General features: G+C 37.5%; 3 protein-coding genes across 7 annotated transcripts; 2 read left to right on the top strand and 1 right to left on the bottom strand.

Annotated features, from left to right (window-relative positions):
• Positions 1–1,712: 1,712 nt before the first annotated feature.
• Positions 1,713–2,923, top strand: LOC101897107 (SAGA-associated factor 29). The gene is made up of 3 exons (XM_005183684.4): positions 1,713–1,873; positions 1,937–2,558; positions 2,618–2,923. Exons 1-3 carry the CDS (start codon positions 1,835–1,837, stop codon positions 2,839–2,841), a joined length of 885 nt encoding a protein of 294 aa, XP_005183741.1. The 5' UTR covers positions 1,713–1,834; the 3' UTR covers positions 2,842–2,923.
• On the bottom strand, positions 2,856–3,938 carry LOC101897292 (mRNA turnover protein 4 homolog). The gene is made up of 2 exons (XM_005183685.4): positions 3,783–3,938; positions 2,856–3,721 (listed from the first exon to the last, which is right to left on the bottom strand). The coding sequence occupies exons 1-2, from the start codon at positions 3,808–3,810 to the stop codon at positions 2,958–2,960; spliced, it is 792 nt and encodes a 263-aa protein (XP_005183742.1). The 5' UTR covers positions 3,811–3,938; the 3' UTR covers positions 2,856–2,957.
• A 1,463-nt stretch (positions 3,939–5,401) lies between these two features.
• Positions 5,402–22,141, top strand: LOC101896707 (UDP-N-acetylglucosamine--peptide N-acetylglucosaminyltransferase 110 kDa subunit). Of its 5 annotated transcripts, none has more exons than XM_005183682.4 (10): positions 5,402–5,717; positions 6,269–6,461; positions 13,933–14,143; positions 14,206–14,389; positions 15,840–15,908; positions 15,974–16,170; positions 16,239–16,434; positions 17,167–18,895; positions 18,964–19,144; positions 21,089–22,141. In XM_005183682.4, the coding sequence occupies exons 2-10, from the start codon at positions 6,278–6,280 to the stop codon at positions 21,354–21,356; spliced, it is 3,219 nt and encodes a 1,072-aa protein (XP_005183739.1). In that variant the 5' UTR covers positions 5,402–5,717; positions 6,269–6,277; the 3' UTR covers positions 21,357–22,141. The 5 variants fall into 5 exon arrangements, with proteins under 5 accessions (XP_005183739.1, XP_005183738.1, XP_011292595.1 ...); XM_005183681.4 differs by lacking the exon at positions 5,402–5,717 and adding an exon at positions 5,814–6,152; XM_011294293.3 differs by lacking the exon at positions 5,402–5,717 and adding an exon at positions 5,815–6,148.
• The last annotated feature ends 1,195 nt before the right edge of the window (positions 22,142–23,336 follow it).

Raw genomic sequence — 23,336 nt, 5'->3', positions numbered from 1 at the left:
TCGTTACCGTGGTAGCGTAGCCCGACATCAAGGAAGTGGACGAAAGAAAACCGCAACATCAGCAGAAATGGTTCGAAAAGTAAAGAAGCGACTTGATCGAAACCCGCGTCGCAGTGACTGAAAAATGGCTCGTGAGCTGAACATATCGAAATATTCCATTCGGCAAATACTGAAAAATGAGCTCGGGGTAAAGCCATTGAAATTCCAAAAAGTTTTAGAACTTGCACCTCAACTGAAAGAAAATAGACTCAAAAGAGCTAAAGAGTTGCTTCGCTGTCCAGCAGTTTGTAAACAAACAAAATAATCGGTTGGCCACCAGAACCCAAGCGCCTGCCATGGTCATGGTGTGGGCCGTTATAACAGCCGATGGTCGCTCTCCGCTCGTATCAATCGACCGTGACATAAGAATAAATGCCGAATATTATCGCCAAAATATTCTGGAGAGTGTATTAAAGTCTTGGGTACGCAAACCTTAGACATTCCAACAGGACTCAGCACCATCGCACTCAGCATGCGCCACTCAAGAATGGTTACAAAATGAGGTTCCTCGCTTCATTTCCACAATGGCCACCAAAATCTCCGGATACCAATCCGTTGGACTATTTTGTCTGGAGTATTTTGGAAAGCAAGGTTGGCACTAAAAAATGCCAAAGTGTCGATCACCTCAAGCAAGCGCTTCGCCGGAAATGGGCCAAAATATCGCAGAGCAACATTCGGACAGCGAGTGACGGCTTCATTGGCCGTTTGAAGGCCATATTTCGTGCCAAGGTGACCAATTCGAACAAATCCAAACTTATTCTAAAATTTGATGCTATTTCCGAAATTTTTTGCTTCCATTCAAAAAAATTTAAAAAAATGTAAAACTTATGTCGTTTGACTTTGTTCCAGTTTTTTTTCTCTCACCCTGTATGTGTTATTATACGACTCCAATCTGAGGTACTTATAATATGCATTTTTCAACAATTTTGAAGAATTTAAATAATTTTTCATTCATAAATATCAATTTTAAAATTGATTTGACAGTTCATTGTCCCAGCAGCTGTGCCGATGCTACTACCTGTTTTCTTCTACCATACTATTGCCTATTTCAAAGTCTATTTGCATGGCAGAAGAATACAGGTAGAAGCATCAACGCTTGGGAACATTAATACGTCAAAATTTTTTGAATGTTTTTTTTTTTTTTCAAATATAAGTAGATTTTTATAAGTTTTCTTATACAACGTCAATCGAAGGTTATTATAATTTGCGTTTTTCAACATTTTTAACAAATTTGAATAATTTTTCATTCAAAATTTTCAATTCCAAAATTGGTTTGACAGTTTATTGTCCCGTCAACTGTGTCGATGCATCTACCTATATTCTTCTGCCATGGTCTATTTGGCACTATAAGACTCCTGCACAGAGTTGCATTTTTCTAGGTTCTTTGAAATTGAGCAACTTTTCTTATTGAGCCATGGCTCTTTCTAATATTTTTTCATTTTTTATATTTTTTAGTTGTAAATGGGGGTCAGTGGAAAAGTGATGCGAATACAATAAATTTGTACATAACGAATCTCCTTTCCAAAATATCAACCTCGCCCAACCATGATGGCCCCTGTTATCGCAAACGAGGTACTGGCATGGTAGAAGAAAACAGGTAGATGCATCAACGCACCTATGTCTCTAGTCAGCTGTACATGTTTTGATTAATATTGTGTTCGTTTTTCGATCTATTAATCCCTAGTAAATATTATTTTCGACGCTTTTCGAAGTGTTCCTTTATTCGTTTTGTTTATTTATTTAATTATTCAAAAGTATTCGAGCTATCTTTACGGAATCCAGAGGTTAAATAGACATGCCTCTAACTGCGGAAAATGCGGCACAGCAAATACAAGTAATGTTTTTATTACTTCCCTTTAAATTTCTCCGCTTGACTTTGTAATACATTGTCTTACAGGAACGGCTCAAGGATATCCAACGGTTAATCCACCAAATTGACGATGAACGACGCCGGTCGGAAACCAATATAAATGGCTTGACTCGGGCACAACAGAGCAATATCCCAATGCAAAAGATGAAAGGTCTATACAAGGCCTGTTTACAAGATGCGGCTGTCGAAGAGGATACCATACGAAAAGCCCTAGAAAAGATACATGAAATTCGTAGCATACGCAACGAACGACGTATTCAGGCACGTAATGCCGGCAACAAAGAGGCCATACGAAGAGGTGCCCTTATGAAAATGGTGCAAATATCGGCACAGACACTACCACTATTTGTAAGCAAACCGGGTGAAAAAGTGCCCCCATTGTGTGGTGCTATTCCAGCTGAAAGTAATTACATAGCCAAAGTGGGCGACAATGTTGCGGCTTTGGTCAAAGGAGTGGAGGAGGAGGAAAATTGGATATTAGCGGAAGTGGTTAGTTTTTTGCATCGTCAGAATAAATACGATGTCATTGATATTGATGAAGAACAAAAGGATCGACATGTGTTGAGTAAACGTAAAGTTATACCATTGCCCCTGATGAGGGCCAATCCTGAAACAGATGGTCATGCTCTATTTCCCAAGGATACAGTGGGTATGTTTAACAATAGATGTTCACTAATTTATCAAATTCTAATGTAATACTCTTTTTAGTCATGGCTTTATATCCCCAAACGACATGTTTCTATAAGGCCATCATTCACAGATTGCCCCAAACTGCCACAGAAGATTATGAGGTGTTGTTCGAGGACTCTTCCTATTCCAATGGTTATGCCGAACCTTTGCCAGTGGCCCAACGTTATGTCATTGTATACAAGTCCACCAAAAAAAGCGGCAGCAGTGGTGGCGGTAGCGGTAGTGTTTCATCCTCAGCATAAAATCTCACAACTCATTAGTTTTATATAAATTTAATTTTAATGAAAAAATAAATCTTATGGCTATATTTTCAACTAAACTAAAGTATTTGTTAGCACTACATAAATACATATGTACTCTAATCGTCTTCCTCATCTTCATCAGAATCTTCATCCTCATCCTGATCCATTGCCTCTCCATCATCGTCGTCATCAACTTCTTCGCCTTGACCGCTGTCGGCTTTATCTTCTTCATCATCGTTGATATCATCAGGAACGTGCAATTCAAAGCCATCTGCTTTTGTCCAGGAACACTTCATTGTCAGACGGAACTTTGCCATGGGTTTAGCAACCAATTTAAGTATTCTGGCTTGTTCGGGTGTCAAAACCTTTCCCTCCTCGCACACCGTATAGTCCGAGACGAGCGTCACAACACCCTTTTGTAGTTTTGTTGGCAGTCCAAGCGATCTTAAATGCGGTTCCATGGAATGTGAAAACTCTTCCAAGGGACCCTCTGGTAGCACCACAGTCTCTGTTGCCTTAAAACCACTGCGTGCATATTCAACAGCCCAATAGTTTTCAGCCCATTCCAAAACTTCTTTCTTGCTTTTCTCCGTAAACAGAAGACCCACTTGGCCCGTCAGCCGTCTGGACAATTTGCTCAAATCTGTTTCAACTTCTTCAGCTTTGGTGCGGCCCAAACCGATTTGCATAATGCGATTTTTACCAAAAATGAAACGTGAATTTTGCTTCCATTCTTGTCTCAGATCCTTCAGCAAGTTGTTGCGCATATTTTGAACTTGAAACACAAATATATTGGGGTATTTCTCCACACATCTTCTGATGTCTTCAATAATCTGTTGTTTCCAAGCGAGACCTTTTCGATCGGTTTTGGTGAGGGAAACTGCAATGATATATTGTTAATAGTAACAATCTTGGTATATAAACGAAAGCAATTCACTTACTTTTCTTATCTCTTTTGGATCTAGGCATTTTATTTTAGCTACTGTTTATAAAATAACGTGTAATTCAAGAAAATAAAGTTTTATGTGAAAATGTTCCGTCAACACGTGCATGCACAAACAACGAAGCTAAACACTTGTTGTCAACGGCGGCGGTTTATCAGATGTATACCAACCGGCGACGGCGTATTGCATTTCTGTGAACTCTGTACACCAATGCATTGACAACTTTTATACAAATATACACCAATACGTTGAGAGTTGCGAATGAGGGAAGAGGCAACACGCCGAATGTGTAGAAAATGGAAGAGGCAACACGCCGAATGTTCTTAAATTTAAAGAGGGGTAGCATTTCCAGTGAATTGTCATGGAGAAAGAAGAAGACGCCTATTTGTTCCCACTGTGACAGATTCAGACTCCATTTGTATCATAGTAGAAAAATATAGGTAGACGCATCGACACAGCTGCTGGGACAATTAACTGTCAAACCAGTTTAGGAAATGAAAATGATGAATGAAAAATTATTTAGAATTATAAAAATTGTTTAAAAGCGCGAATTACAATAACCTCCGAATGACATCGTATAAGAAAACATATAAAAATCTACTTATATTTAAAAAAACATTTAATTTTTTTTGACATATCAATGCTCCCAAGCGTTGATGTATTTACCTGTATTCTCCTACCATGATTTATATCGTTCTCATTTGATCTCAGCAAGATTTGATTTCAGCAATTTTGCTTTTCCGTTGCTTTTGTTGTCATTGTCATTTCTGTGTAAAAACACAAAATTAATTCCCAGGTAGCCGCATCGACAAACCTGCTGGATTTAAAAATTTTAATGAGAAATTATTTAAATTTGTTAAAGTTGTTGAAAAATACATACCATAACAAATTCCGAACGGCATTGTGTAAGAAAAGTTAAAAAAATCGAATTGCTTTCAAACAAACTTTTTAAAAATGTTGACATACCGATGTTCCCTGGCCTTGAAGCATCAAAGAAGATACCGTTTATATAATTCACAGTAATTTATATGCTTGTTGCATACATAAGCTGCTTGAAGTCTTGGCATGGCATATTTTGGGACATATAAAAGAATGCCAGAGCACAATCCTGTCGTCTTTTTCCTTATAATTTGAACCAAGTTGACCTATGAAATGCCGTTCTTAATTCAATCATGATTACAAAAGAACATTTTTGTTTGCAATACAATAATAGTCGACTTGATCTATATGAGTTTCTTAAAAACCATTTTAGAACCAGTTTATAATTTAAGAACCTTCATTTAAAATACTATTTAAAATAAGTTATTTATGCAACGCAATTTTCATAAATAGCTTTTCCGTTATTGTTATTAATATTATTGTATCAAAATAAAAACACAAAAGTAATTGTCTAAAATCTGACATTAGAAGATTTTTTTGTCCCTTTCTATTTCAAAAAACAAACTTTTCCCGCGAAACAGACAGCCTAAAGCACCCCTAAGAAGAATGACCAATTGGGAATCTTCTAGAACACAAAAGTAACCGGATTAGTTATAATGATAACCAAATGTTATTGAGGTTGGCAACACACATACAGCATTTTCCAATGTACGGCAACACTCTGCCATCATCCGAATTATTTATGAATCTGTGTGCGTGTGTGAAGTGCGAGAAGAGCCCGTGTCTCGAAACAAAAATAAAAAAATAAATAAAATAAATCAAGAGGAGTTGTTAATTATGTTGTCAATTTATACGTAAACAAAAGGAAGTCGAAGTGGAAACAATTGTTGTAAATTTTATATACCAGAACAACAAGAACAAACGAAAGGAAAAAGTTGACGAATTGGATACAACAACGAGGAAAGCAGTAGCAGCAGCCAGAGTCTTTTATTGTTGTCGTCGAGAAAACGTCGCCTTTTCTTCGTTCGGCTCGCTGTTGAGGAGGAGATTTGTGTAATTAAATCAAATCAATTTTTTTTTGTTCATTCTTTCTTTCTGTGGTCGGTCTCTCGTCTCGGGTAGTTAGTTAGTTAGTTATTGTTGGTGGTGTTATTTATCGCTTGCTGTTATATGTATATATTTTTGTGTATTGGACACTTGGTCGTTGCTTGGCTGCTGTCGCAATTGTCATGATGTGTAGCTACTAAAGCCAGCCAGCCTGCTGTCCTCTCTCACTCTGGCACTCGTCGGCTGTTACAGCTGCGGAACCTGGCAATAATATAGAAAAGAATTTTTCCATCGCCTATAGAGAAAAATATTATGGATGCAGTGTTGGCAATATTGTTCTTCCCAAGGAAAACCAAATAGAGAGAGAGAGGAAACAAAAGCAACAATAATACAATTTGCATGCACATTCAAGTGCATTTTGAACGGACAAATTTCGTGTGTGTATGTGTGTGCGTGCGTGCGTCTTGTTATGTTTTGTGTTATCCTTTTGTGTCTCTATTTGCCAGAAAAAGTAATCAACAATAACAACAACAACAATTTATGTTCCCCCATTTTAGGCAACAAAAATGCAAAGTCAGCAATCGCCAAATCCAAATTCGCAGCAATTGCAGCCAGCCCAACAAACACAGCAACAACAGTCGTCAGCGGCGGCGGCGGCGGTACTGATGCAGCAGCAGACACAATTGCTACAAAATCAAGGCAATACAGTGGGCAAGATCAATGACACTCCGCCGAATTTGTCAACTGTGGGTAAGTGTGTGCGTGTGTGTGTTTACATTGATTATTTCTAATATTTCGATTAATTAAAGGAAGCCAAGCCATTAGAAAATAATTTAATTCGTGGACCCTGTAGGTCATATCAGGAAGAGCAGGGAGGTTCTCTAGAAATTTTTTTCAAAACATGACAACAGTTTGTGATGTTGGTGTTGGTGGTGGCACACCAAAGCAAAGTAGAATCGTATCCGAACATTACCTGTCTCCTTTCTCATTAGTATTTTATTGAATTATTCGAATAGAAACAGGAGGACGAGGAGGGTTAGCAGCCGTCGCAGCCAGTAGCAAGCTTCTTATATGTATTGCAAGTGATTACGCGCTTGACTGATATGATGTACACATATATATACAGCTATGTATGTATGTACGTTTTCTTTTTTCGTGTATTTGTGTGTACGAATGTACGCCAGTATTGAACGTGCGAGTGAGCAAAAAGCATGTGCTTGTGTATTTGCGTACAGAAGCAGAAAGCAGGCACACAACACACGAAAAAAAAAAGAGTTGTCATAAGTTGTTTTGAATGTTGGCTGCCTGGCTGGCTGGCTGTGCCTCTATAGAAATGATGATATGAATATATATATAAATGGACTTATAGGATATAGTAGCTGGTGTTCCCCCCACCTTAGCTCACCAAAAAAAAAACATGCATATGTATATTATTGATAACATTCCTTAATAAGCTTTATTAATTACAATATGATGCAATAATATTTGAAGCGTAATTGAAAAAGACAACTTGAAATCGGTGTCGAATTCAGGCACCGGAATGATCACTTTTAGAGGAAGGAAGATATGCCATAACCTATGGCCAATTTAATGTATTGATGTGACAAATTTGCCTCCAAAAGGTGCAGTTTTTGGACGAGTATCTTCTAACGGTGGAGATTTCAAACATCAATTGACAGCCATTTCCGAATTTGTCTTAACGACGAGTTACCGTAATATGAGGCCTTTGATATGGCTTCCGCAACCGCTTTCTGAAGCTTCCAGTCAGTCTATAATCAAGACCCTGTCATAAAAGATGATCCCATCATAAACTAAACTTTGTGATGATTTAAAATCTCTTCACCTTTAGCCAGATCTAAACCCAAAGAAATTTGATGTGATTTGATAATAGAATTCAGAAAACAACAATACTGATACTACTGATCTGTAAAGAATCACTGACTTGTTTCGCAACTAATGACAGATATAAGATTGGAAATTGTGACCCTTTGTGGGTGAGCTACCAGAAGGGGTTGGCAGATATATATATAACTTTCACAACAGATCTTCTGTTAGCAAAAATATTTGTATTTGTGAAATTGGAAGAGAGTTAGATGATGATTTCGCTTTCTTTAAGCGTTTTGTTTTTCAAAATCTTCAACCCTATGTGGGGAGGTAACAGATTAAATTTTCCGATTTCTACCAACAGATCTTGTGTTGATGGAAATATTGAGATATACCAAGTCTCAATGAAATCGGATGTTAATATTGCGTTTTATGAGCTTCATGGGTACTGAAAAATTTGATACTTTGTGGGGGAGGTACCAGAAGGAGTGGACCGATATATTCCATTTTCACACCAGACCTTGGGTTAATAAAAATATTGTGTTGTGTGTAATTTGAAGAGAACCAGATGCTTATTTGGATTTTATGATCATTTTGGTTATTCAAAACTTCGACCCTTTGTGTAGGAGGTACCAGAAGGAATGGTCCTATCTCTACCATCTTTAAAACAGATCTTGTGTTTAAGGAAATATTGAGAGGTACCAAGTCTGAATGGAATCGGATATTAATTTCGTGTTTTAAAAGCTTCATGATTATTCAAAATGTTGACCGTTTGTGTGGGAGGTACCAAAAGGAGTAGACCGATATATTCCATTTTCACACCAGACGTGATGTGTGTAATTTGAAGACAATCGGACACTTACATCACACTTTATAAGAGTTATAGTTATTCAAAATGTTGACCCTTTGTGGGGGGGACTTGATGGAGTGGATCGATAGTGTCCAATTTTGCACCTGACCTAGCACTGATGCAAATTCGCAAAGTTGGGACAAAATTGGATTGTCCTTTTTCTTTCTATGCAGTAAATTATTTTCTTTAAAAATATTGAAATTTTGTGTGGGAGGTCCCTGAAGGAGTGGACCGATATTGCCCATCTCCGAACTCGAGTTAAGTTTGATAATAATATTACGATGTACCAAGTTTGGATCAAATCGGATGCTCCCTTCGAGAGTTATTGTTCCCCCCAGCAAGACGGACGGACATCGCTAGATCAACTCCAAATGTCCTGAAACAGATTTGGTCCAAAGAGACCTAGGGTCTAAAACTGTTATTTCGTTCAGGCACTTTTAGCCGTATCAAATGATATATACCCTGTCTAGCCATATGGCTGAGGGTATAAAAAAGCGTGTAATTCGCAGTTATGTTACGATTTGCAGGACCTTGCAAGAAGTGTGGTCAAAAGATTCCACCCATAAGCCGCAGCAAACTTCACTTCAAAATCGATAATTCTGCTTCTTATTGACCGAAAATAAGCCTCACCGCAGAACACAAAACACGCTATTTGATAATAAAATTGAATAATTTGCAAGCGTTGTTCGTTTTTAAGAAGATGTTTGACAGTGAAACAAAACACGAAACGTGCGTTGTTTTCACCAGTATTCCCAAAAGGATAACGGAAAAAAATAACCCTATATGTAGGTCCATATCTGGCATAGCTTATAGATGTATACCCAGATATATGTAATGCATTTTGAGACCCATAATAGAATGAAAAAAAATTTTAGGAAAGTAGGGATTTCGGAGGGGGTCGGGGTCCCCTGCTGCTTTACTAGATTTGGTAGATTCACAGAATTTAAATAGCCGACTTGCATGTACGTCAAATAAATCCTCATAGGGAGGTTATCCCGGCAAAATGCTCTAATGTAAACATTAGAAGGATTTACTTGACGTGCAATGCAATTTGCACATTTAGTTCTCCTCACTAAGGAGGGTACAAAATATTCGGGCTGACTGAGCCTAATACCGTTTTTGACGTTAGTTATTACACGTATTAACTTTTAACGACTGATTGAACACAGTTTCTATGCGAAAAATCATTTTATGGGGCTGAAAGGGAAAAAATAAACATTTTTATAATTCATTCTATATTTTCTTTCACATTTAATCTCAAGGGCATTGCATTTTGAAAACAGCTTATTTCAGTTGCAATTGGTACAGATAAGCCATTTGTGTTGCACAATTTCCGGCAAATTACTTTATTAACAGTTAAACCCCTTGACTGTGAACACAATATTGCATATAAATGTAATTTAATTGAGTTGTGTAAAAAATTATTTATTGATAATTACAATCAACAACTGGAACAAAAAATCCCCACAATAATTTGTGTTATCGCACTGCGTTGGCAACACCGTCAACAGAGTAGTTATTTTGGTATTTGTTGGAGCTTCTCTTTGTATTTTTGTTTTTTTCCCTCTTCCCGAGTATGAGTGACAGTGTGTGTGTGTGTAAAATTTACAAAATTTTCCGATAACACCTTGCCGTTGTCGCTTCCCTTTTGCCCGTAATCTGTGTTAAAGCCGTTGATGATTGGTCTGGTGCGGCATAGGCATACATTTTACAAAATTTTAGTTGATTATTAAAAACAATGGGTTACCAAAAGAGAAAATAATCCCAGACGGCGTACTCACAAGCGTCCGTTATCGTAACAACAAATCACTGTATTATCTCTTTCATATAGGTTACCCTACCTGTCATTGTTTCGGCAAAGGGGCTAGAGAGAGTCTCTACTTCACCATACCCAAATACCAATGTAATTGTGTAATTGTGAGCATCTCTGACACATACGTCAACATAATGACCGAAGAGTATCAACAACGGCCACTCACATGTGTTTCATTTAATTTCTTTTGTGTTTATGTTGATTGGTCAGTCGGCTGATCAGTTACTACTAGGGAGTGCATCAAACGAGCAGCAGCGGCGGGCAGCAAGTGAGTGTGTGCGCGAAGAAGACCGACAGGTGGAACGAAAAACAGCAACAAGAATAAAGTAATAGAGCGGAAAAGTAGGGTGTACAGTGCAAACCGTAATTGTGCTGACATTTTGTGCAAAAACAGACAAACACCAACACTGCCATCTCTTTGTATTATTGTTTTCCGTAGTGTTACACAAAAATGACAGTATTGTGTTACTTGACTTAATACGTAATGTGTGCTAATCGCAGCGCAAAGCCATGCAACAACAACACGTAGAAGAAGAAAAAATACAGGAACAACTTATTGCTATTCTGGCTTTTTTGTATACAGTTTCGTTAATTTGCAAGTATAAGCCAGAGAGAGTAATATGAAAAAAGAACAGACACTCTGTCTCACTAGCCGCCGAAATCTTACCACCCTACCCCTATCAATATAATTTGATAGGGTGTTGTAATACTAGCTGCTAAATTCTATGTGTAGGTGACCGAACCGACTACCACCTTTTTATTTAAGCGCAAATCTTGTTCTATGTTCGTTCGGGGGAGCAAAGAGATCTTACATCAGTAGCAGGCAATCTAATCGCCATGCCCCTACCTTCCCTGTCCTACCTATGTAGTATAACTTATGTGTGGTGTATGGTGGGGCCTACTGCTAAGTTCGTCTGAACGAACAAACGAGTGAGTGACTGACTGGCGTATACTACGTACATACATGTGCTGCGGCTCTGTGTTTTGTTATTATTTTAAGGGGGTATGCGTGAATGTGTGTACATTTGTGTGACAACATTGCCCTCCTTCTTACTCTAGTGAGAGATTCAATAAGAGATTCTCTGTTGCTGTTGCTGCTGCTGCTGTTTTGTTGATTTTTTTTCGTTTCTTCTTTTTTTTGTAGAATTTCATTTCACCCTTGAAATTTTACAAGAAACCTTGGTCAGTAGGTGGAAAATATCACCACAAACACTCACTCACACCCATACTCTAGGAGAAAAAGTGTTTTTTTGTTCGATTTAGTGGCCCGCAAAAATATCCTTCACCTACAAAAAAAAAAAAGAAAATTGTTCTAGGAAATAACTGCTACGAACGGACGACCACGACGACGTCAGCGGTGGCGGAGTGCAGCAATTACATGAACAGTGTAACACACGCGGCGTCGTATATCTCGAATTTAGTAGATTGGATGTTGGTTTTCGCTGTTTTCGTTCACACAAATCACAATCGAACATCATGTCGCAATTTATGTTTTTGACCAATGAATGTAACGATTCTGCCGAAGGTATGATGGAATAATAATTCTTATAAGAATCATTTTGATTAATTATGATATAAGTATTTTGAAGAGTGGAATGGACTGGGTGGTGTCATAATTGTTTGTTATGTTATGAAGGTGTTAATCAAGAAGTCTTTGGAGGAAGGGGAAGAAGTGAGTGTTGACATTTGACAAGGGGTAGCTAGAGTTGATTGTGGGACGCTAATGGAATCAAATAACTTGGTTAATTTGGAGATAAATTAAATTGGTAATTCCTTGTAAGGAATTATTAAGCAGTGTAACATAATTTTGTTGACAAGACGTTTCGAGGAATTTGAAAACAAATTAACCTGTAGAAAATTCTTCCTAGATGATTCCTAGATCTGGAAGCTTTCGATATATATTTGAATGAAATGATTTTTTGATTTCCACATAAGGCTGAGCTCTGAAGTGATTCTGACTACTGATTCTGCTTCTGAATGAAAATCTCTGAAATTGGGAGTTATTGATGTATGGGGTCCATTTTACCCATTTTGAAGAGCTTCCTTCCCACATAGGACCCCTATAGGCCAAATGATCTATTATTATTTTTTTAAAAATCCATTGGCAAATATCATAGCATTTATGGAAGCCATACAAAAAAATGAAACTAGGTATTCGTATTGAAAAATGGTCCACCGACTTAGAAACTCAAATGGCAGAAACTTCAAAAATATTCAATACCAAGCTCTCATTTAGAATAATTTCCTACCCACATTGCACACCACTGGCCAAATCACTTTTACTTTGTTTAAAAACTTAATTAAAATTCATGAATCCGGAAAATATCTTAATATGGAGGCTATATAAAATAATGGGATCGGGTACCTATGGAACCCCAAAGGCTAAATGACAGAGAACATTTGTGGGCTTAACTCTGGTTTAGTAAAAACTCTTCGATTTTTCAGAGGTAGGCATTTTTTCTGATTTTGGGAAAGCTTATGAAAATAACTATCCAACAAATGGTCGCATGATTGGGTTATTTATAAGCGGTTCGGAAGTTATACTCAAATTATCGATTTTTTTCGACCTCCATTTTATATAAAACCCCCAAAACGTCGAAAAGGGGTCTATTATGGGGGTCAACAAAATTGATGCCAATGTATAGTTGACACTCACCTTTCCAAAATGCTACAATTAATACCTTTACTGGGTCCAGAGATAGGACTTTTCACCCGCATAACCCGATTCTAAATCTCAGCCCCAACTGTTAAATTGAGAGAAGCTTTATTTCGCATAGCCGGTTAAACATAGCCATAAGAGAATATCTCTGGACCCGCAAAAGGTTTTAGCACAATTCGAGAATCCTTTGTATCAGGAGCTGATATTATATGAGGGCTATTTGGAACCAGATTTTCACGTTCACCTAAGGAGAAATATATGACCCTATTCCGGCTAAACATAAAAATATTTGAATGTTAACAATTCCCGAGCTACGGGACTGGGAAGCACTTGAGGTTCTAACCATAACGATTTATTTTTTTCTCCTAATGAAGTTCATAATTCACCACCAACATAGACTCATTGGAATCATTCCTCAAGCCGGTCACATCCACATACTTTTCTTTTTAAAAGGAGATTTTTTCGCAGCTGACTGTGCCGATCGTCGCTAACCAAATTCTCAAAAGGAGATTTTGTTGCGTTGACGAATACTAAGTCCCACCTCTCGGAAAAGTTAATTATATAGTGAAGCAAGTCATATCTTAACATCTTGAACAAAAGCACCCAGCGCTACTTGTAAAGTTTCAAAACGAACCGTGGGACCCAAAGCTTGACCAGTTTCAATAATTTTTTAAGAGGGAAATTTATAGTCAATGATAATCCTGAAATCGGATAAAAATCATCAAGAAATTGTTTTAACCAAATACTTTAAATCTAAAAAGGTTATTCGCCATGTTTTGATAGTAATATTCTCTCCTTTCAAAACCTTATAAAATCGGGTTCTTAAATCTTCCGGTGCCGTAAAAACTGTTCTTAGTTGAATTAGAATTTTGGTAGTCATAACAAAAACACTTAATTTTGGCGAATTCTTCTCTTCTTTCCAAACTCTATTGTTCTTTATGAAATTTAGTGTTTTTAAATCCTGAAATTGATGGAATTGATCTCCAAAGAATTGTATATATTTTACCTTGCCTTCATCTTTCAAAGTCCCTCACAAAAATACTAATTATATTTTCTTTTTTTTTTTTCATTGCAGGCCTTTTGGAATTAGCACATCGCGAATACCAGGCGGTCGACTATGAAAATGCCGAAAAACATTGCATGCAACTATGGCGACAAGATAGCACCAACACTGGTGTGCTATTACTATTATCTTCCATACATTTTCAATGTCGCCGCTTGGAAAAATCAGCACAATTTTCAACGCTGGCCATAAAGCAGAATCCTTTATTGGCTGAAGCTTATAGGTGAAACGATGGTGAAATGGTTTTATGCAAAACTTTACTGAAATATTTTTCTCTCCTTCCAGTAACTTGGGAAATGTGTTCAAAGAACGTGGACAATTGCAGGAAGCTTTAGAAAATTATCGACGTGCTGTACGCTTAAAGCCCGACTTTATTGATGGCTATATTAATTTGGCAGCCGCTTTGGTGGCAGCACGTGAAATGGAAGCAGCCGTGCAAGCCTATATAACCGCATTACAGTACAATCCAGTAAGTAATTACTTTCCAATTTGTATATAATATAAATCTCCATGTAGCCAAGGCTACATTCTATTTTGAGATCTATAAAATGAGTAATTATTCACCATGATCTATTTGACGACTGCATCCATGCATTTAACGTCAAATAAATTTTGGCAGAACACTTTAACATTACAAATGAATTAAATGAAATTCTTTCCTAATTTTGTCAGGAAATCTTTATACCCTTAGCCATATGTCTAGAGAGATTATAGATCATTTGATTTGAAATAACGGTTTTAGACCCTAGGTCTCTTTGAACAAAAATCGTTGAACTAAAATCGTTTCGTTTGGTGTCGATCTAGCCATGTCTGTCTGTCTGTCTGTCTAGCTGGTGCGCAAAATAACTCTCGAAGGGAGTATACGATTCTATCCAAACTTTGTAGATTGTAATATTATTGTCAAACTTAGACCTAGTTCGGAGATGGGCAATATCCGTCCACTCCTTCTGGTACCTCCCCCACAAAATGTCAATATTTTCAAAGAAATAATTTAAACGATAGTCCGATGTTGCTCCAACTTTGCGAATCCTAGTATTTGCATCAGTGCTACATCAAGTGCGAAAATGGACAATATCGGTCCACTCCATCGAGTACCTCCCCCACAAAGGGTCAACATTTTGAATAATTATAACTCATAAAATGTGATGCAAGAGTCCGACTATGGTGTGAAGATGGAAAATATCGGTCCACTCCTTCTGGTACCTCTCCCACAAAGGGTCAATTTTTTTTAATATTCATGAAGCTCTTAAAACACGAAATTAATATCCGATTCCATTCAGACTTGGCACATCTCATCAACACAAGATCTGTTATAAAGATGGTAGAGATCGGACCACTCCTTCTGGTACCTCCCACACAAAGGGTCAACATTTTGAGTATCCATGATGCTCATAAACCGCGAAATTAATATCCGATTCCATTCAGACTTGGTACATCTTAATATATCCATCAACACAATATCTGTTATAATGATGGTAGAGATCGGACTATTCCTTCTGGTTCCTCCCCCATAAAGGGTCAAAGTTTTGAATACCTAAAACTATCATAAAATCCAAAATAAGCATCTAGTTCTCTTCAAATTAAACACATCACAATATTTTTAATAACCCAAAGTTTGGTGTGAAATTGAGATATATCGGTTCACTCCTTCTGGTACCTCCCACGCAAAAGGTCCAAATTTTGAGTATCCATGAAGCTCAACATGCCTTCAATTATAATTTTGTTTAAATTCAAATTTCTTCTGGGGTTTAAAAATGAGAATAAGTTTCTGAATATTTTTTGGGAAAGAGAAATCTAAAGTATATATTTAATAAAAATCTAATTTACCCCTCCCCCCACTGCAGCCATGTAGAAAACTCCATAAACAAACACCTCTCACATTGAACACTTTATATTAAACCGTATTATTTCTATTCCAGGATTTGTACTGTGTTCGTAGTGACTTGGGCAATCTCTTAAAGGCATTGGGTCGGCTCGAGGAGGCCAAGGTAAGAAGTTTGTCATTCTCTTAAAAAAATCATTTGCTAATTTAATTTCCTTTCGCATTTTCTAGGCCTGCTATTTAAAAGCAATTGAAACATGTCCGAGCTTTGCTGTCGCCTGGAGTAACTTGGGCTGTGTCTTCAATGCCCAGGGTGAAATTTGGCTAGCCATACATCATTTTGAAAAGGCCGTAACATTAGATCCAAATTTCCTGGATGCCTACATTAATTTGGGCAATGTTTTGAAAGAAGCCAGAATTTTTGACAGGTATGCAGTATATCTTTCACTTTTTTTTTGTCATATAATTTAATTTGTTTAAATCTTTTTTTCTGCAGAGCTGTGGCCGCCTATCTACGAGCATTGAATCTTTCACCAAACAACGCTGTTGTACATGGAAATTTGGCATGTGTCTATTATGAACAAGGTCTCATTGATTTGGCCATAGACACCTATCGGAGGGCCATTGAATTGCAACCAAATTTCCCCGATGCTTATTGTAATTTAGCAAATGCTCTCAAGGAAAAGGGACAGGTATGGATAACCAAACAATATTACATATAAACTATATTGAAGACCCCGCAGAGATATTCTAAAGATAGAAATATAGCATAGAAGTTTCTCTATAAATGTGAGACCTTTAAGAGACTATTTTAAAAGTCTTCTGTAGACCGGAGTCATTTAATAGAGTACCTTTAAATGTAGAAAATCTGTTTAAAGACCTCTAAAAGACGTTGTAGAAAAAAATTCCTCCTTTAGGAGTTCTTTAGAGTGATTTCTAGAGGGCTAAAAGTGTCTTAGAAAGATCTGCTATCATTAAAAGGCATCTGGAAAGTATTTTACTCATAAAGATCTGAAGAAGTTACATTCATTTATTTATTTTATATCATAATAATAAAGCCTCTGAGGCAAAGAGTTCTTAGAAAACCCATAGAAACCCTGCAGAACCTCCCTGGTCTACAGTTTTTAAAGTTATAAAAATAATTAAAATGTCTTCTACATATCGACCACCAGCAGAGAGTATTTAGAAGAACTGCATAGGCTTTTCTAATTATAGGAAACCTGTAGATTTTCTGTCCATAGAGAGAGAATGTCTCATATTCATGGAAAGTATAGAGAAGCATTTTAGAGGCAACCTCTAGCTTTATTTTTAGATAGAACCGCTTTTTAAGAACCCCATTGGGTTGAATCCTTTCTATTGGACTTCAATAGAAAAGAAATGTATCGTCTTTTGAATCAGTCACTAACCGCTTTCTTTTCTTTCAGGTCAAAGAAGCCGAAGAATGCTACAACACCGCTCTACGATTATGCCCCAATCATGCTGACTCGCTTAACAATTTAGCCAATATTAAACGCGAACAAGGATTTATTGAAGAGGCCACACGTTTGTATTTGAAAGCTTTGGAAGTATTTCCCGATTTTGCAGCAGCTCATTCGAATTTAGCCTCAGTTTTGCAACAGCAAGGCAAATTGAAAGAGGCTCTAATGCACTACAAGGAAGCAATACGGATTAATCCAACATTTGCTGATGCCTACTCCAATATGGGTAACACACTGAAGGAGTTACAGGATGTGACCGGGGCATTGCAATGCTATTCACGGGCCATTCAAATCAATCCAGCCTTTGCTGATGCTCACAGCAATTTGGCCAGTATTCACAAGGATTCTGGCAATATACCCGAAGCTATACAATCGTATCGCACAGCCTTGAAGCTAAAACCAGATTTTCCCGATGCCTATTGCAATTTGGCTCACTGTTTACAGATCGTATGCGATTGGACGGACTATGAGGCCCGTATGAAGAAACTGGTTAGCATTGTAGCGGAACAATTGGAAAAGAATCGTTTGCCTTCGGTGCATCCACATCATTCGATGTTGTATCCACTGTCGCATGATTTCCGTAAGGCAATTGCAGCTCGTCATGCCAATTTGTGCATTGAAAAGATCCTGGTGCTGCACAAGCCACCGTACAAGTTTACGCGGGAGGTGCCCAATGGGGAGCGCATACGCATTGGCTATGTGAGCTCTGATTTCGGCAATCATCCCACCTCCCATCTAATGCAATCGATACCGGGTCTGCATGATCGGGCGCAAGTGGAAATCTTCTGCTATTCGCTGAGTCCCGATGATGGCACAACGTTCCGCTACAAGATCTCACAAGAGGCCGAACACTTTGTTGACCTATCCACAATTCCATGCAATGGCAAAGCGGCTGATCGCATCTATAATGATGGCATCCATATATTGGTCAATATGAACGGCTACACGAAGGGAGCTAGAAATGAAATTTTCGCTCTGCGGCCGGCTCCCATACAGGTCATGTGGCTGGGTTATCCCGGCACCAGTGGAGCCTCATTTATGGATTATATTATTACAGATTCGGTAACAAGTCCCATGGAATTGGCCCATCAGTACAGTGAGAAATTGGCCTACATGCCTTACACCTACTTCATTGGGGATCACAAGCAAATGTTCCCACATCTTAAGGAACGTCTGATTGTGGCCGACAAACAACAGTCCGTTGTGGCCGACAATGTGGCCGTTATCAATGCCACAGATCTTTCACCGCTGGTGGAGAACACTGGCGTTAAGGAGATCCGTGAAGTGATCAATTCTGGCAAACCCATGGAAATAACACACAAAGTGGCAGAATTACCCAACACCACACAAATTGTGTCCATGATTGCATCGGGTCAGATACAGACGTCGCTTAATGGTGTGGTCCTACAGAATGGCTTGGCAACGACCCAAACCAACAATAAGGCAGCCACTGGCGAGGAGGTGCCCCAGAGCATTGTCATAACGACGAGAAGGCAATACAATTTACCCGATGACGCCATTGTCTATTGTAATTTCAATCAGCTGTATAAAATCGATCCTCTGACCCTACAGACATGGATGAACATCTTGAAGGCAGTGCCGAATTCAGTGCTGTGGCTATTGCGTTTCCCCGCCGTGGGTGAGCAGAATATCAAGAAGACAGTGGAGGAGATGGGTAAGCTGGAAAAGTGCAGTGCTGGTTGAAAATGAATTGGATTGTAATGTTTTTTTTCTGCTTTCCAGGAGTCTCCCCCGATCGTGTTATATTTTCGAATGTTGCATGCAAGGAGGAACATGTTCGCCGTGGTCAATTGGCTGATGTCTGCCTGGATACACCATTGTGTAATGGACACACAACATCTATGGACGTTCTATGGACTGGTACACCAGTTGTAACATTGCCGGGTGAAACATTGGCCTCAAGGTAAGTGGTTGAGAGTTGGTTCTCTTTTTCGAATTGGATAAATTTTTGAAATACAATATAAGAGATAAACTTGGTGGGAGAATTTTTACAAGTCCCCTGTAGATAGAGGAGCTTTCAGGGGCCTTTCTTGATGCAGAAATGTCTTCTATGGATGGAGATAGTCCAGAGTATATCTATAAATGAAAGACATTGCAAAAGATTTCTTTCCACAGAATCCCTTTTACAGATCTTCGACAGAAGATCTTCCACAAGGTTTTATGTAGATTGAAGTCTTCTAGAGATCTTCTACACATATACGTCATCTGGAATTCTTCAAGAGGTCTTTTATAAATAGAAATCTAGACGAGGTTTTCTGTAAAAAAAAAATCTATAGAAAAAAGAGGACTACTACAGGCAGACAACCTTTCGTAGGTCTTTTAAAGATAAAAAACCTTTCTTAGGTCGTCTATAAATAGAAAATCTTCCCTAGGTTGCCTATACGGGGTGAGAAAAACAACTGCAACAAAGTCAAAAGCCACAATATTTATTTTTTTTTTTAATTTATTAAATGAAAGGGAAAAATGTCGGAAATAGCATCAAATTTTAGAATAAGTTTATATTTGTCCGGTTTGGTCACCTTTCGCACGAATTATGGTCTTCAAATGGCAAACACGCTGCTCGAATATTGCTCGCCGGTATTTTGGCCCATTCCCGGCGAAGCGCTTGCTTGAGGTGATCGACACTTGGGTATTTTTTAGTGCCAACCTTGCTTTTCAAAATACTCCAGACACAATTGTCCAATGGATTGGTATCAGGAGATTTTGGTGGCCATTGTGCGCTGGAAATGAAGCGAGAAACCTCATTTTGTAACCATTCTTGGGTGGCGCGTGCTGAGTGGGTTTGCCGCCAAAATGTTTGAGTGCCCAAGGCTTTAATACACCCTCCAGAATATTTTCGCGATAATATTCGGCACGGTCGATTAATACGTGCGGAGAGCGACCATCGGCTGTTATGGCTGCCCACACCATCACCATGTCCGGCGCTTGAGTTCTGGTGGTCAACCGAAGGTGCACATTTTCAGCTGACCTCTTTGGCAAGTAAACACGATCATTTTGTTTGTTTACAACCTGCTGGACAACGAATGTTTTCTCTTGGAGAAAAGCAAATTCGGTAGCTTACCACTTTCGGCCAAGCGAAGCAACTCTTAAGCTCTTTTGAGTCTATTTTCTTTCTGTAAGTTCTTGCACCTTTTGGAATTTCAATGACTTTAGCCCGAGCTCATTTTTCAATATTTGCCGAATGGAATATTGCGATATGTTTAGCTCACGTGCCATTTTTCGGCCACTTCTATACTTTTCGAACCATTTCTGCTGTTTTTCTGTTTTCTTCCGTCCACTTCCTTGACGTTGGAGTACGCTACCAGTATCACGGTAGCGAGCGATGGCACGAGACACAAAAGATTTTTTCACATTTAAATGCCTGAGTGCTCTAACGAAAGCCACTTGTGGTTTTCCAACCAAATATAAAGAAATCACACTATCACGCATAAATTCTATCACGAATAACTTTTTTTCTGGAAAATTCTCACCAAAATGCTTTTGTACGCTTGTAAGCAATATATTGATCTGTTACTGGAATAATCTTAACAGCTGTCGGACGAGAGGCTTAGAAATGACAGCAGTCTGAAGTTGGTTACAGTTTTTTCATCTTACCCTGTATGTATAGTTGTGATAGGGTATCATATAGTCGGCCCCACCCGACTTTTGACTTTTCCTTACTGGTTCATCTTCCATAAATTGTCCATTCTTAGAAGACCTTCCAGCGATTTTATGAAAACCTTTTCAAAGGTTTTTTTTGTAAAGTTCTCCCATTAATTGCTTAGGGGTTTTATAGCTTTAAAAGCTTACAATTTTTTCTAAACAAATTTAAATTTATGCCATATTTCTTTTTTTTATTTCTTTACAGAGTGGCTGCCTCACAATTGGCCACCTTGGGATGTCCTGAATTAATTGCCAGTACCCGCCAAGAATATCAAGAAATTTCCATACGCCTGGGCACAGATCGCGAATATTTGAAATCGTTGCGAGCCAAAGTGTGGAAGGCACGCGACGAAAGTCCCCTGTTCGATTGCAAACAGTACGCCCAGGGTTTGGAAATGCTGTTCATGCAAATGTGGAAACGTTTCCTGAGGAGTGAGCCGCCAGATCATATTTCTGCCATAGAAAATAAATAAATTCTTTAATCTAGACGTACATACAGCAAGGACCATCATCATCATTAACAGCTACATCATCGTCATTGTCATTATATTATAGATTGTTAGAAGAAAATATGATCCACTATCATCCCCCTTTTCATGGCATTACCTGAAGCATCCCAAACAACAGACATCACTATATCTCCCCATGCAAAGGAAAAATGTAAAAGAAGCGAACAGAAAAACAAAGACAGACGGTCATACAGAGAAATTCATTAAATACCAAACCTTTCGAATCCCCTAAAAACCCCTCCTCCTCCCTTCAATCACTCCCATGTAGATTTGCAAAATAATATTCAAAATAACAGCAAAAGAAGAAAAACAATATGACTAGAAGATTGAATACTGAATAGAGCGAGCAGCAATGGAATGAAGAAATTAATTTATTTAAACAAACAAAAACAAAATATTATAGTTTAAAATGATCTACAGATTGTAAGTAAATGAAAGAAAACTACTCTTCATGAATTATGGCTAAAAGAAATTTTCATAGATGAGAAAGCAGGAAATGACGCGGTGCGATTATAGTTTTAAAATGAGTGGTAGTTTTAGTTGAAAAGCAGACGGAAATAAAGTATGAAGAAGATGAAATTTTCAAATAGAACAAAAAACAAAACAAAAAAAACCTACTGTTGACTAGGGTGATTTTTGGCTAATTTATAAATTTAGTCAATCTCATTGCTCTATTGTATTTATAGAAAACGTGTTATAAATATTTAATTATGATAATCTTAAAGAAAAAAAACAATTAAAAAAAACAACCACAAAAAATAAAACAAAAATCTGCAATGGTTTTAAGATTCCTTTTTTTTCTCTAACGCTGGAGCATTGCAAACAGCCTACACGTAGAAATCTATGGGAAAAGTAGGTATATCCTTGGAAAGTAATAAAGTAATAAACGAAATCCAACACCAAAAACATAAAAATCAACTCCTTAGCCACAACAATTGCTGTAAAGGATATATATTGTAGAACATTCGGCCTAGACGAATATGTACGATACCCTCAATTCTGATTGTAATTCAATTTTTTTCTTTAGCTAAAAGTTATTATTTAACAAAGATCTTTTTCAAATCTATCTAAAATTGAAAAACAAATCAACTCTTCAACAATTGTATATTATTTTCATCTACATATTTATAACTTGTCGTTGTGTGAGTATGTGTGATGCGTTTAATTTTCAATTCTCTTTTCAATATTTCCTATTTTTATCATTTTTATTTTCACAACAAAACAAACAAGAATTTTAAAACAAAGTTTTACCGAGTATCCTCGTCCTTCCAAACGGTTTGGCAAGAATGAATAAATAAATGAATGAATATATATTCAGAAGACCCCCCAAAATATACATATATACAAGTTTTATTTTTTCAAACTTATATATATACACAACATACTATTTATATATATACAAATAATATATACATATATATGTAGTATATATATCACACAATATACCATGCATATTTATTTTACCTTTTTTTCTAGAATCTAAGCTGTTAAATATTTACTAATTTAATGAGAAAAAAACAAGAACAAGAACAACAAAAAAATGAAAGCAAAAAATAAAAATTCTGAAAAAAACACAAAAATAAAATAAAACTAATTTGGATTTTATATTTATTTAATATCAGAGAAATAAGCAAGCATAAGCTAATGGTGGTAGACTGACGACTACATATGTATGTATGTATGCCTTAACATAATACAGGGTGAGATAAAAAAACTGCAACAAAGTCAAACGCCATAATTTTTAAAGTTTTTTTTTTTTTTTTAATTTTATTGAATGAAAGCAAATGATGTCGGAAATAGCAACAAATTTTAGAATAAGTTTAGATTTCTTCGAATTGGTAGTCTTTGGCACAAATGATGGCCTTCAAACGGCCAATGAAACCGTCACACGCTGCCCGAATGTTGCTCTGCGGTATTTTGGCCTATTCCCGGCGTAGCGCTTGC

The sequence above is a fragment of the Musca domestica genome, unplaced genomic scaffold (genome assembly GCF_030504385.1).
Source record: "Musca domestica strain aabys unplaced genomic scaffold, Musca_domestica.polishedcontigs.V.1.1 8, whole genome shotgun sequence".
Taxonomy (NCBI): domain Eukaryota; kingdom Metazoa; phylum Arthropoda; class Insecta; order Diptera; family Muscidae; genus Musca; species Musca domestica.
This window is presented reverse-complemented; position numbering and strand designations above follow the sequence as displayed.